The sequence below is a fragment of the Paramormyrops kingsleyae genome, chromosome 10 (genome assembly GCF_048594095.1).
Source record: "Paramormyrops kingsleyae isolate MSU_618 chromosome 10, PKINGS_0.4, whole genome shotgun sequence".
Classification (NCBI taxonomy): Eukaryota; Metazoa; Chordata; class Actinopteri; order Osteoglossiformes; family Mormyridae; genus Paramormyrops; species Paramormyrops kingsleyae.
This window is the reverse complement of record NC_132806.1, coordinates 22,941,922-22,955,750: the sequence shown is the minus strand read 5'-3', so window position 1 is coordinate 22,955,750 and position 13,829 is coordinate 22,941,922. Positions and strand designations below refer to the sequence as shown.

At 40.6% G+C, this 13,829-nt stretch overlaps 2 protein-coding genes across 3 annotated transcripts; one reads left to right on the top strand and one right to left on the bottom strand.

The window, feature by feature from the left end:
• Positions 1-2: 2 nt before the first annotated feature.
• On the bottom strand, positions 3-5,838 carry rnaseh2c (ribonuclease H2, subunit C). 2 transcript variants are annotated; one of them, XM_023842885.2, is made up of 6 exons: positions 5,732-5,802; positions 5,502-5,634; positions 1,297-1,450; positions 1,073-1,185; positions 816-935; positions 3-550 (listed from the first exon to the last, which is right to left on the bottom strand). In XM_023842885.2, the coding sequence occupies exons 3-6, from the start codon at positions 1,448-1,450 to the stop codon at positions 527-529; spliced, it is 411 nt and encodes a 136-aa protein (XP_023698653.1). In that variant the 5' UTR covers positions 5,502-5,634; positions 5,732-5,802; the 3' UTR covers positions 3-526. The 2 variants fall into 2 exon arrangements, with proteins under 2 accessions (XP_023698653.1, XP_023698652.1); XM_023842884.2 differs by lacking the exon at positions 5,502-5,634 and having other exon boundaries at positions 5,732-5,838.
• Positions 5,839-9,726: 3,888 nt separating this feature from the next.
• foxa (forkhead box A sequence) lies at positions 9,727-13,494 on the top strand. The gene is made up of 2 exons (XM_023842828.1): positions 9,727-9,920; positions 12,382-13,494. The coding sequence occupies exons 1-2, from the start codon at positions 9,861-9,863 to the stop codon at positions 13,492-13,494; spliced, it is 1,173 nt and encodes a 390-aa protein (XP_023698596.1). The 5' UTR covers positions 9,727-9,860.
• The last annotated feature ends 335 nt before the right edge of the window (positions 13,495-13,829 follow it).

The window sequence follows — 13,829 nt, the reverse complement described above, 5'->3', positions numbered from 1 at the left end:
CAGTTGTTTAATTAAAATGATTTATTAAAATCAACCTTCAGGGATAACATGAAAAAAAAAAAACACAGGTTCAGCCAAACGAAAGCTACACTAAAGCTGTAGAAACAAGCCAGAACTCCCACAGCACTGCTAGCGCGACACACGACATTTAGAACTGTCAGATCTTCACTACAGCTTTTACTCCATAAGTACTTGTTCTTAAATCTGCCTTATGACATCCAGCCTCTCACAGTAGACATGACATGTACTAGGAGAGAGAGAGAATAAATGTAACTGCTGCAGAATGATGTGCTTCTGTTCTGCAATGTCAGCTGTTTTAATAGGTAAATTGGCATAGTTTAAAAGAAGCCAGCTCGCCTATCATGGCATGTGTAAGCTAGACCCATATCGATTCTGGAATAAGGAAGAATTCGGCCAGCTTGCTTATGTGGCTTGACTATAGGTACTAAGAATCCTGTCACCACAGCTATGGAAAGGGAACAGTGCAGTTGGACAGCAGGCCATAGGTCATCTTCCCAGCCTTCCATCAGTCGTCTACAGACCCATGAATCTGAAAGATGTTGGGAAACTTCTCTCAACTACAAAACATGACACTTCTGAAATTAGCATTTTTGGCCAGAATTCTATTAAAGGAATTATAACCAGTTAATAAGCCCAGTAAGAATTTTGATGCCTGCCTCAATAGTTAGCAGCTAAAATACTGTGAATTTACTTAAAGTTAAAAATGAAATTTTTGTTTCTACATAATTCTATTACATGGCAGTATGGCACAAGTTGGTTATGTTCATCTGAAAAAAATAACCTAAAACACTTACTGCTTCTGCTAATGTTGGCCATGTCATTGACATGACAACACCATCATCAGGGCTGGGTTGGGTCGTAAGATTCCAATAGGAGAAGCGGTGAAATGTTGAAGAGATCCTCACCGTTCGATCCTGAAAATTCACACTCAAAACCTGAAGCATATTTCTTCATAACTTGCAAATTAATTACAGAACTTCTACTTATTTGCAGTGGTAGAGCATGATGATACACGTATGTTCAGAGTAAAGTGTTTCCATGTAACATTCACCTCTTGATCCGAGGATGGCTTGTGGTCCTCTTTCATCACAAGACCGGTGTAGTCTTTTGGACAGCTCACCTCTGCCCCTTTGAGCTCACGGCCCCTGTATGACACACTAATTTCTGGCAGGGGTACAAAAAGAACAACTATTTAGTCTTTTGCCACGTATTCCTGAATCATTTTCTTTGCTCTGGAAAGCAAAGCACAAACTCACAATTTCAGTACATACTAACCGTGTTTATGGTCCTGTACTACAGCCGTGAAATAGTGAGAAACCTGAGCTGCTCCATCATGCTCAATCTCACATGGTAAGAAGTGGATTTGTGGTTGCTCTGCCTGGCCGATGGACGGAAGCTGAACTGTGGTCACGCTGCCATTGGATGACATCTTAAACAAAAAGAATGAACAAATGGTTATTAGCCGTCATCTGCGGTATAAAAAAATATAGATTTTAAAACGACAGGAAAAGTTCACTAATCTTTTTCAACTTGGTAGTTCACTAGTATTTAATTTGCCTTGATATTAGGTAAGCTGCAACTTTCTTTGATAGATTTATATCTTGGTGTTCAATGACGGAATAGTGTGATATTTTCATTATAAACTGTGTCTGTAAAGGTAACCATAAAGACATCTAATGGTAGTTTTACAGATTATATCGTGGGGAAAAAGGCTGCTTTTTAAGACGACCAAAACACTGAAAGTTAGCCGCTCTTATAGAACTAGTAATTTACCTTACAGAATTCATTGCAGCAGGATGCTTCAAATGGTTTTTCATGCATATCATGCTGCTCTGCCATGCCAAGTTATTGTTACATTCCTCCACTAGTGTGGAAAAATTATTGCACTGTTTTGCCCAATGATGGCCATCTCAAGTTTCTTACCTTCTTTCTACCACTAAGTGTCACTATTGCTCCTCAGTGTTAAAAGATGAAAACTGAAAGTGTCCAAGTTTGATTATTTTAATGTCTTTTTTTCCTAATGATTCTTTGTCAAATTTATCAAAATTAGCATTTTTTTGCATATATACTTGACATATACCACCAGTCAAAAGTTGACTATTTTTAGCAATTTAGTTTAATTTCAAGCATTGTGTACATAGTAAATACTCTCAGAACTTTGAACACAAAAGCAAAACGGAGGATGGCAACAAGGCTGTAATGGAAGGCAAAGAGGAAGAACATGACAAGCTGATGAAGGCAGAGGAGGAGGATGACCAAAAGGCAGTGGTGGACGACCAGATGGAAAAGGTGATGAAGGTGGAGGAGACGGGCAGTGGAGTGAGGCTGCAGAGAAGACTTAGACCTAGTTTTGACAGCAGAGGTTGATAGTTCAGGTCCAGAAAGTTAGAAATCCAGACCAAAATTTTGTTTCAACCATCCAGTTGAGTATAAAGCGTCACAGTCAATGCACTCAACTAGTTGGTTGAAACAAAATCCTGATCTGGATTCTTACTTTCTAGACCAGGGTTCTTCAAATCTGGACCTCAATTCCAAATCCAGGCCTTGTTTTCAGTTCTCCCAGTAATTACAGATTCTGATTGGTCAGAGGCTTCACACCTGGCTCACAGGTAAAGGAAGACTGGAAAACCAGCAGTGCTCGGACCTCGAGGACCGTGATTTGAATAACCCTGTTCTAGACTCTGCTTAACAGAAAGTGGGACAGATTTCAGGCCAGGTCTCACATGCAGGAACGATGCTTCATGGCCCAGAGAGATGCATGTAGTCCCAGTCAGACAGAAAGGGAGGCAAGGGGCATGCAAATTGGAAGCTGGACAGAGCTTCCAAAAACATGCAGAAGAAGCAAAGATTATATGAAACCTTGTCCACCATGCCTCAGTTCAACATCCACACACTGACCCCCACAGCAGCTGGGCCCACAGCCCACACCACACATGCTTTCTGAGGTACCAGAGCAACAAACTGCAGACTGAGGCCAAGGGGTGACAAAAAGCCCACAAGTGCAGCTCTGCATGTATCCCAAAATGACAAAACGAGCATGCAAACTCCACATACAAAGAGCTGAGGAGGGATTTGAACCTCCAGTACTGGGGTGTGAGGTAACCGCAACATCCATTGAGCCATGACACCACCCCAAAGCAAACAGCCAAAAGTACTCTAATTAAAAGTTTAACGGTTCTGAAACCAAGATCAAAACTGTGATAAACGGAAGATAGAAATACCCCCTCCCCAACTTCAACTAACTGCCACTGCTGCATGTGAATCCCACTGAGCTCTTATTACATTACTAATGTAACAAAACTCATTTCACAATTAACACTATAATCACTAACTTATTATTCTATTGAAAGTAAGGGCAAGCTGCATATTTTGTAAATATTACACCTACAGTCAGTCATGCTACAACAAACCGCGCATTCACTAAAATTGCATACTAAAATACTCATCCAATGGGAAAAATAGGGTTAGAGGAATGCGACTCAAATGTAGTTACTTACACCAAACAAAATGTTTTAAATACTAAAAACAGCAATACTTGCAACAAATAATATTATTACAGTATATACATTTAAAATGAAAAATAACATATATTAATAAATTATTTTAAACATCTCCTATGAGTTTCACGAGAATTGTGTAGTAACCGATTCAATTGAATATGCTGAACTCACTCTCATCGATTGCCGAGAGTCAGGAGTAGTGAGGGTCAAAACGACGTTACAAGAACCATTTGCTGTATTTTCTAAAGCCATTAGATGGTGCTGTTGGCTTACTTTGGGGCATGTTTGAATCCTCTTTTGAACAGAAAGCACCATCTAGTAGGGTCAAAAACTACAGCAAATGGTTCATGTAGCGTCATATGGTGCATTTCCAATGCCATCAGGAACCGAGCCATACACAACTGGTACCGTGAACTGATGCTTTTCCATTGCAAAGTGTGCGAGCCGTACCCAACCTGTACCTCTGCAGACATGGCTCTGCTATCTAGCAGGGCCAAAAGTATGCCTAGACCGAGCTGGTTGCGTCACCAGCATCTGACTGGTCAATATGCATGGAGATATCATGCAGTGATCTGTCGATATGCATGGATTACTTGAAGGAAAAAATGGCATATTCTATATATAATTAGTAGTATTGCAAGTCACAATCTATTAATGTATTCACAATAACTCAAACCTTGAAAAATTCCAACCTCCTACTTAAAAAAGTACTATAGAACAACTGAACAGAATGGACTCGCAATGCAAATTTACACAGGCGAATATGAATTCCGCTAGCATTTCATGCTTGCATAACATGGCGATCCTCACAATGCGGTAGCAGAAATTAGCACACAAAAATAATACCTACACTCAGTAAATCAAGATGTACCTTGTGTGAACAGTAAATAAGCATCTTGATCATTATAATCCACCCATATTCCCAAACTCTTCATCCAGTACACAGTAAGCCAGAAGCAAGCCAAACGCCTATCCCAGGAAGGGATGCAAGGCCATCAAAGAGCACATTCACACACTGTGCTACAATTCACATAAACCACATATTGATTTACAGGAGAAAGCCTATCCGATATGGAAATAATATGTAAACTACACAAATACAAGGAACCAGATGGAAGGTGCTGTGGCACAATCCTTACTTTGTGCCACAGCACCCAAACAACAGTTACATCATCAGGTCATGCAAGCTGACAAAACAGGTGGTGAGAGCCAGCTACCCAAAGCCGTGCAGTAATTTAGACCAACATTAGATTTTCACCATTCTGCTAGTCACAGGAAGATTCGCTGCCTACAACATGCTCCCCCAAGCCCTTACACAACCATAGAGAGTTTGGACTACACAGTGGTGGCACATTAATACCCTCACACTCTGTTGGACATCGGGGTCAGAAGCTGCAGGAGATTAATGTGACACATGCAGGATACTGGATTCAATGTGAATCAAAGGCAAAGGCCTGACAAAAGAGAGACTGAATGGCCAGCAAAATTATCCTGCTTTCAGTTACACATATTGTCGGCACAATCTACTTGTGTACATGTCGAAATTTATGTACTATAACATATTCGTTCATTTAAAATATTCGCAAGACATAAATAACTGAAAGATAAAGTTTCGAAAACACAGGTAAAGCGATTTGCATTGAAGCTAGGTGGTCGTTGTGAAGCTACTCCTTCTGTATTTTGGTCCTTGAATACGAATTTCGTTTATCACACTTTTGACACTAAATATTTTATGGGATCTAACGTTTTGCAGTTTACATGCTGTTATGCGAAATGATAGTGAAGTGGGTGATGCGGGAATGACTTGACCAATTTACATTTAATTACGTGCATCCAAAACAGCTCTACTAAGCGGGCACACAGACGCTGCGTCCCTCACAGGACACATGTACACGTTTCCGTTTTAAATGTTAATAGTCAAATATTCAAACACGCATTATTCAGAATCATTTAGTAAGACATATATTAGAAATACGTTACCTTGACCTTAATCTCAGGCCAAGCTCATTACTCGTCAATTGCTGAGAAAACGCGGCTAGCTATCCAGCCGGCACAGTAATGGGCATTCACGAATTTCAGCTTCATATCCACAAGGGTCAGTTTCGAAAGCTATCTGCCGACAGTATTTAAAGACAAAGCGCAACGTTATATTCACCCAGAATACAACACTTTAAAGAATAGAGGATCTTTTCGGGTTAAATAACACATACCTTGCCATCCACTTTCCCAGTCGGCGCTCCGCAACTCAACGTCCAAGTTTTGGCGCCAGATCACGTGCCACAGTCACGGAGATTCTGGGAAATGTAGTTCTCTTTAGAAATCGGACCTCTTTATCATTCGAATTATGCTGTAAATATGCGATATAGATGCTGGTCGCAAGAGTTCACTGTTGATGATAGATCTCAACTGAATATGCTGTTTAACTATGGTCGGAACAATACTTATAAATGGAGTAATAATGTATGAGGTTCATTTCGATAACAAGCGGTGGTCAGTCGATACATTCAAATAAAGGCTAATAGTCCCAAAGCTCGATGTATTGATGGTTATTCTCTTTAAATAAATGATGTGAAAATTCATAAACCGGTGTTCTTCCTTCATCTGGACCTTACAATTCACACACGACGGCCATCCTAAGAAGTATTTAGGAACAATTAATTAGTGCCCACCTCATGGAGCGCCTGGTGATTGGCGGGGACACAATTTACACTTTCCGAAGTCTGAATGGGAAGTAATTAATGGGTCTGACTGACTTAAGGGACCTTCAATCCAAGACAGCAAGAAAACTAATTTGCACCTCGTTTGTGTCTCCTCCTTAAACGTGGTGACACAGCTGGTCGCTGTGCAGAATACGCACATCTGGACTGAAGGGAACCACCAACCCCCGGTGCGCTATAAAATACTTCCTGTAATCTTTGCATTTAAACTAAGTGAGAAAAGCTTTACTCGTCGCGAGCCATGCATTTAGACCAGATTGTAAGAAAGCAAGCGGTGCAGGTGTCCTGCCTCATACATTCTTTGAGGTCACTTGCAATTATTTTTACAACATTGCCCATTAATCGTGTTTGCTTTAGCAACTGGATGTAGCCTCGTAAAACGACAACCCGAAAGTTTTTTTCCGTGCGGTTGGAATGCGTATCATGAGTTACATGGTGGTGGCAATCTGCTCGAACCATTCGATTTTTTTTTTCTCTCAAACGCCATTCTTTAGAAATGTGTAAGTTGTATGTGGAGTAGCATATTATTTTGTTTTATATCGAATAAAGAATGGACGATTCATTTTTTTTACTTATTTATTATAAATTGGAGATCACGTTCCTTTGTTATGATAGCTTTAAGCTCTTTTTCAAGAGATAACATTTAACCAAAATGTACTTTTAGACTCTAGGGCATATAAAATGTCTATTTTTTTCTTATTTCATTATATTTCCCAGAGAAATATGGTTAATAATACGACGAATGCTGTATCTCACATGCTCAGAGTCATACAAAATCACTTGCCTACGTCATGGCACAAGTATATACATGTAGGCAGGCACAGACAATGGTTATCATAACCACTATAGTTGTCCCTGCTACCTGATGCTCAGAGCTCGTCTCGCCTCAGTCCTGCCTCCTAGAAGGTTGCCCCTGTTTGGTTGCCCATACCAACCCTTTGTCGCCATCAGTCAGAATACAGGAACCCGCACAATAACATTTGACCTCTGCCTTCTGAAGACAACAGTGGGCGCCTTTCAGGCCCTGGTCTGGGTGGGTACCGGTGCGGGTGGTGGGTGCAAAGAGCTGGGGGGGCGGGGGGGGGGGGGGGGGGGCTCCATACAGGCTGTAAAGTAAATGTTTACTTTCTGCCAATAAAAGTGAAACTCTACACCATGATCTGCTAGGCAGCTGTCTCCTACAAAGGCGGGGAATGAGAGAAAGGGGAGCAATGGAGAGGGGGAATGGCAGAGAAAGGGATTTTGCTGTGTGTGAGACAGCCCAGGCTGGTGCACAACACTTAATTATGCGTGACATAAAAGGAACATACAGCCATTTAGCATTTGCACCTAAAGAAATTTCATTAACACATGACGATTCCGTTGAGCTTCAGGAATATTAAGCAAGGTCCTATTGGGGGGCCAGCATCTGATTTTCTGTATTGGGCAATCATTTAACATTGTTATGTGGGGATTTTTGGCGCTTTTCGTTTGTCAGATCCAGTGAATATGGAGTAAAACTACAGCAGCTACCAAGAGCTGAATATTGGACCCAACACATTACATAAATATCTGATATAAACATAATTACCACTTTATTATACGGAAACATTTGAAATGTTGATGGATTTCAAAAACATTCTAAATATTGCCAAAATGTATCGAAACAAAAAGGTTCCATTCTGGGATGGGCCAATTCAGGGAATAATTTTGATCGAACAAATTAAATCTAAATATATGTGGAAAATCTATAATAAATCCTACTTTTAGTAATTAAACTGAATGCAGTGGTTTTATTAATATATCTTATAAACACCAATTACTGTCCAAGATGTGATTTCCTTTAAAGTGATTATATAACAAAGGTACTTTTCATAATCTGGGCTTGTTGCACAGAGTAGACAACTGTAAAACACAAAATATTTTAATGCCACAGTTTCCAGTAAAGTGATAGAGACAGACTGATGAACTGGCTTGTAGAAGTTTATGCTTTATGAGAGGAAATTAAAGGCTTGTTTGACAAGAACAACACACCTACGATCTTACCATGATTTTAAAAATTGTTCCTGTGTCCTTTGAAACGTTCAGCATCCTTAACCAATAATATTTTTCAGCAACCAGAAAAATCACTTAAAACATATATTACATAATTATTAAGTCTGTGATTATTTTGATTATTCAATTATTTCTTTTTGTTGATGAACTGGGTTTTAAATAGTTTTTGTGCTTGACTCCTTGTTGGAATTTGATGAATTTTCAAGGGCAGGATTTTCTCTTCTTTCGATACTCAATTGGGAGATGTTTATTCAATTTTGAATTTATAAAAAATAACCAAAATAATCTCCCATAAAGTTATGCTTATTTGATTGCGCTCTCACAAGAAAAATATTTTTATTTGATGTAACACCTGTATAAACAGGCTGATGAGGTGAATATTGTGGTTGCACTCTTGCCTCCCACCTCAGTGTAAAGTTTGCATGATCTGAGCTTGTGTGACCTGCAATGGCCTGGCACCCCATTTAGTCTGTACCCTGTTCTGCCTGGAACAGGCTCTCCCACAGCCCTGGCCAGGATAACTGCTGGTAGTACGGACGTGTCGTCAAAAACACCATCAGACGTCTTTTTTTCCTGACTCGCCAAGCAAATCACTCATTTATACGGTCATTTAGCAGAAAAAATGCGCTATTACAATGTCGATAAATATGTCTGAATTTGTTCAATCTATTTTGTTATATGTTTGAGGAAAAAATCCCCAGTCAAATTAATTATTTTTTCAGATACGTGTTGCATACGTAGTACGCCTATAAATTACAACTAAGCAAAAACACTTAGGAGAATAAAGTTTAACGCAAGAAAAAAATAATCTCACTAAAATATTTAAAATGTCAATATAAATCTATGATATAGTAATGAAATAATAAAATAAGCTATGTACAAAATATGTATTAATTAAATTTCAATTTTGATCAGGTGTAAAATTCTACTTGGGTTTATTTTTATTCCGTTATCTTTATCAGGGAAGCAGACTTTATTTAATAGCTACCACATCGCAGCAGACTCTTAATTTAAGGTCCATCGCATATTCTGTAATTTAATTTTGTGACTAATATGTAAATTTTGCAGAGTGAAAAAAAAAGTTAGAACATAATTAGATTGGTCAGGGTTCGGGGGGCTCCAAATGGTATGCTTTCATATCAGTCTCTAGTGGCGCCCCTCGCTGTATGCAACCAGAAACCTCCCTAAAAGTTAGTGTTATTTTGTGTTTAAGAGTTTATTACGGTTACAACCTTTTTTTTTAATTCACGTGACATGCTTCTCAATTCGCAAATATACCATAAGGATTTTTGTTGTTATTGTCACTGTTGTTTATAATGATGTTGCAAAAGGTGTGATTTCAGTAGGAGGCGAAAATGGGTGGGACCGCGGAAGGGGCGGGGATATGGGACACCGGCAAGGAGGTGGTGATGCTGGGAAGACCTTAAAAAGAACCTGTAGAATGCTCTTGCGGTCCTGCTAATAAGCCCAAAACGAGTTGGAACGTGTCACCCCGTAGATTGTTCTTTTCTGTTTTCCTAATTTGCCCTAAATAGTTTTATTCCCTTTTCTACGCTGGGACTTAATTCTGAGCGGAGTTTCAGACAAAATGATTCGTGGTGTCAAACTGGAAAATAACGAAGAATGGACGGCATTTTATCAGGATGAGGTAAGCAGGTGTAAAACAGGTTTATCATTTTTATGGGCGTTTAAGTACTCCGGCAAAAATCGTTTAAACTCGGCCGTTAGACCTATAGACGTTAGACTTTAGACCTTCACATCGCAAACTTCCGATGGATGGTGAGTCTAAAGTGGGTTTCGGATCCTGGCCTGAGACTGTGAAAAAAAGTTTTAGTAGGCTACAAAGTTCGAAATAAGATGTTATTGCATCAATAATATTATAGCTTGCGCACTGTACTGTGTAATATTCAGTATACTTTTATGATGTATAATTGGGAAACTGTCAGTGTTAATGAAAAAATCACAATATAGGCCACGAGGAAATACTTAAATTATAAGTAGCCTACTGATAGAGCGCAGAATTTGGTTCTGATGATGTAGTCAAAAGGGAAATTAAATCAATAAATTGAATCAATTAATTTACTCAGGGAAATGGTTTATAGTGGGTTGTACTTTGATTTGCATTTTTTAAGTTTTCATTTTAAGTGTTTGAAAACTATTTACATAAAACTATTGCACCAATTATGCGAAGCCCATTTTTGTCTTGTAAACTGATGTCCTTCTATGATAGTACGGCTGCACTAAATGATCTCCAGCGTTTATAATTATTTCTTCCCGTAATGAGTGTGAATTCAATTAACATGGCACATTTTCTCAGTGGAAATATTGTTAAAAGGTAATTAAATTAGCGTCCTTGTCGTTGTCATCTGCTTTTATTTTTATTTTTTTGCTGGTATAGTTTTGCTTCGAGTGTTCGGGAAATGCTTCAGTTGTATTATTATTTAAGTGAAACATTTAAATAGCATTGTTTTCTTTACCAATAATAATATAAATAATGAAAAGTTATTTTGTATTATTATTAGTAGGCTATTATTATTATTATTTTACTGATAAAATAATGGTACGTAGTGTTTTTCAATTATGAATTTAACTTAATCAACCATTATTTGTTCATTTCACACTTTTCTGTTTCGTATGGTATGATATCATAAAAAAACACAAACATATTTACAGGTATTTATCGTTCAGTATTTGATTTGCTAACTATATCCACACTTACGATGACATTTATTAAAAACGCTATAAAAAAACTTATAAGCCCGGACTTAAGTTATAGTAGTAATATTGGGCCTATTCACCGAACCGTTTTAAACAGTTTTCAGACTAGTTTTCTTACTTTAGTTAGTTGTGTTTTAGCCAATGTGATGCGATTTACAAAAATTAAAACCTTTAGAAAAAATCAACAGCAACTGTAACCTAACAAATTGTGCAAGACAACGAAAAGTTTACTAACAATACTTTTGATGACAGTTGTACCGAAGAATGAATTTGATGCAGGCCTATCTAATTTTATCACAGGACTAACAGATGATCATATTATTTTTTAACACATTTTTTATAGTTTACGATTTATATAGCCCATCGTAAATGTTTTAAATGTAAAAATTAATTGTAAAATTTTACAGAATTTAATAGAATAAATCGTTTTTGAAACAAAACTGTGAAGCTTTTCCGTCCGTCGCTGCCCTGTGTACGCGATGCCGTTGCCTGTGTGTGGTCCCGCTGCGGTTAATTTAGTGACTCCTGGTGTAACTTTTCTTCTCCGACGGACAGGGCAGCTTAGATATGATTCACAAACGACCAACACGGGCCTATAATCACAGGGGCGGTTCTGACTTCAGAAAGGGGATACCACAGGCGTTCGGGCAGGCGCAATTATTGTCACCGCCTTTTCCACAACAAACCGCCGAAGACAACGATGGCATCTTCCTGCCTCCCGTGTCGCCGTCTCTTTCAAGATAAAAAAAAAAGGCGGTCGGCGACTGACCTAAAAGAGCGAACTAACAAGGCTGAGAATAATGGTGTTACCGGCCGGACAATAGGGTTATAGGAAGCGGCTGGGTGGGTGGCCCGCATATATTTACATGGCGATACCTAGACGGACAGCAACGAGTTAATGAAATTAGATGAAAGCCCTTCGAATAAGGTGTGCCAATGGGGATTTATCACCAAAACGGCTGTGCCCATGCATAATTAAATAACAAGTATTTTCGGAGGAATGCTTTCTTCTTTTTAACGCAGTTTTTCTGGTCAATTACCACAAAATAGCATGAGATTTATTGTGGTGGAAATATATGATATGCAGTCCTATAATGTTCACTCCTAAAGTCCTTACTAAGAGGACAATTTAACTTTTGTATTTCGGTCTGTGCGTTACAGTCATTTCTATTTACGATTATTATTTTTTTTAAACAAAACAAAATGAATTAATTTGTAACAAAATTATTATGACAAGACTGTACTATTTTTTAACATCGTCATCTTAAACAAATAAATAATAGGCCTACATCTTGTGGCTACATTCACTTACTTTATGTGGGGAATGTACGTAACGCTCCACGTTTCCAGCGCACGTGTCTATAACTCTGCCTCCTTTCGGTAACTTGCAGGTTTACTCCGGAGGCGGCAGCATGGCGCCCGGGCTGGGCGGATACGTGCCTTCCAATGCTCCGTACTTGAGCGGCAGCCATCCGGACGCTGTTATCTCCGCCGGGGCTCCTGTGGGCCTGGGCGCACCAGTGAGCCAGTTTGGGGTCCTGCAGCCTGACGTGTACGTCGGGGATAGCAAAAGGGGGCCGTACGCTTTCGAGGCGGCCGTAGGGGAGTCCAAGGCAGGATACCGGCGCAACTTCAGCCATGCCAAGCCTCCCTATTCCTACATTTCCCTCATCAGCATGGCCATCCAGCAAGCCCCGGCCAAAAAGCTCACACTCAACGAGATTTACCAGTGGATCCGTCAGCTCTTCCCCTACTACAGGCAGAACCAGCAGCGCTGGCAGAATTCCATCCGGCATTCCCTGTCGTTCAACGACTGTTTTGTCCGCGTGCCGCGCTCCCCGGACTCCCCGGGGAAAGGCTCCTACTGGGCCCTGCACCCCGACTCGGGCAACATGTTCGAGAACGGCTGCTACATGCGCCGGCAGAAGCGTTTCCGATGCTCACGCGGATCAGAGCGAAAGGCCTCGCAGGACGACAAGGTCCCCGAGCTCAATGACGTGGCCATTCCTTCCGTCTCCTCCACCTCCTCAGATGGCTCTCCCCCGGCCCAACCCCCCCTGGTTGTCGCCAGCCCCCAGATACCCAAATCTCCATCCCCTCCACTTCCATTTCAGCCCCCCTGTCTTTCTCCCTCCTCGTGCCTCCATCCCTCCATCTCCGGCCAGCATCCCCTCTGCCTTTCTCCCCCCAAGCTTCCTCAGGTTCCCATGTCATCTACAGTCCAGCAACCTCTGCCTCCTGTCCCACCCCCTTGTCTCTCACTTGACCCCTGTCTCCGTAGCGAACCGCTCGCCCAGCACCCGTTCTCCATCTCCCAGCTCATGGGGGTGGAACGGGGAGACCCACACCCTTATGACTCCTCAACAGGCTTCCCCAACTACTACACCCCATCCTCCTCCCAATACTCTAACCCCTACTCCACCACTTGGGATGGAGCTCCTTTCGTGGGGGACTCCATGTATTACCCCAACATGTGCTCTGTCCCCATACTGAGCTCCTCTTGAGCCAAAAGACAGAAAGGGAGAGAGAGAGAGACAGAGAAAAAGAAGTATTGTGTACAACCGCCAGGCATCGGAACCAACAGTGCCCTGGAGAGACGATTGCAGACAAATCACCTCTGGTGGAGAGCTGTATTTCTCAGACAAAAAAGGGAGATGCTTGGAAAACTAAGCTCAGATGTTAGCATCTCGATGTTGGCAAGAACCGGATGTTTCCGGTAAAGGCTTATGTGTAACCTTTCTGTCAAGTTCTGCAACTGGACAGGGAGGTGATCACTGCTTTTTGCTGGCACAGAAGGGAAGCTCGGATACATTTAACCTGTGCGGATGTTGATTAGCAT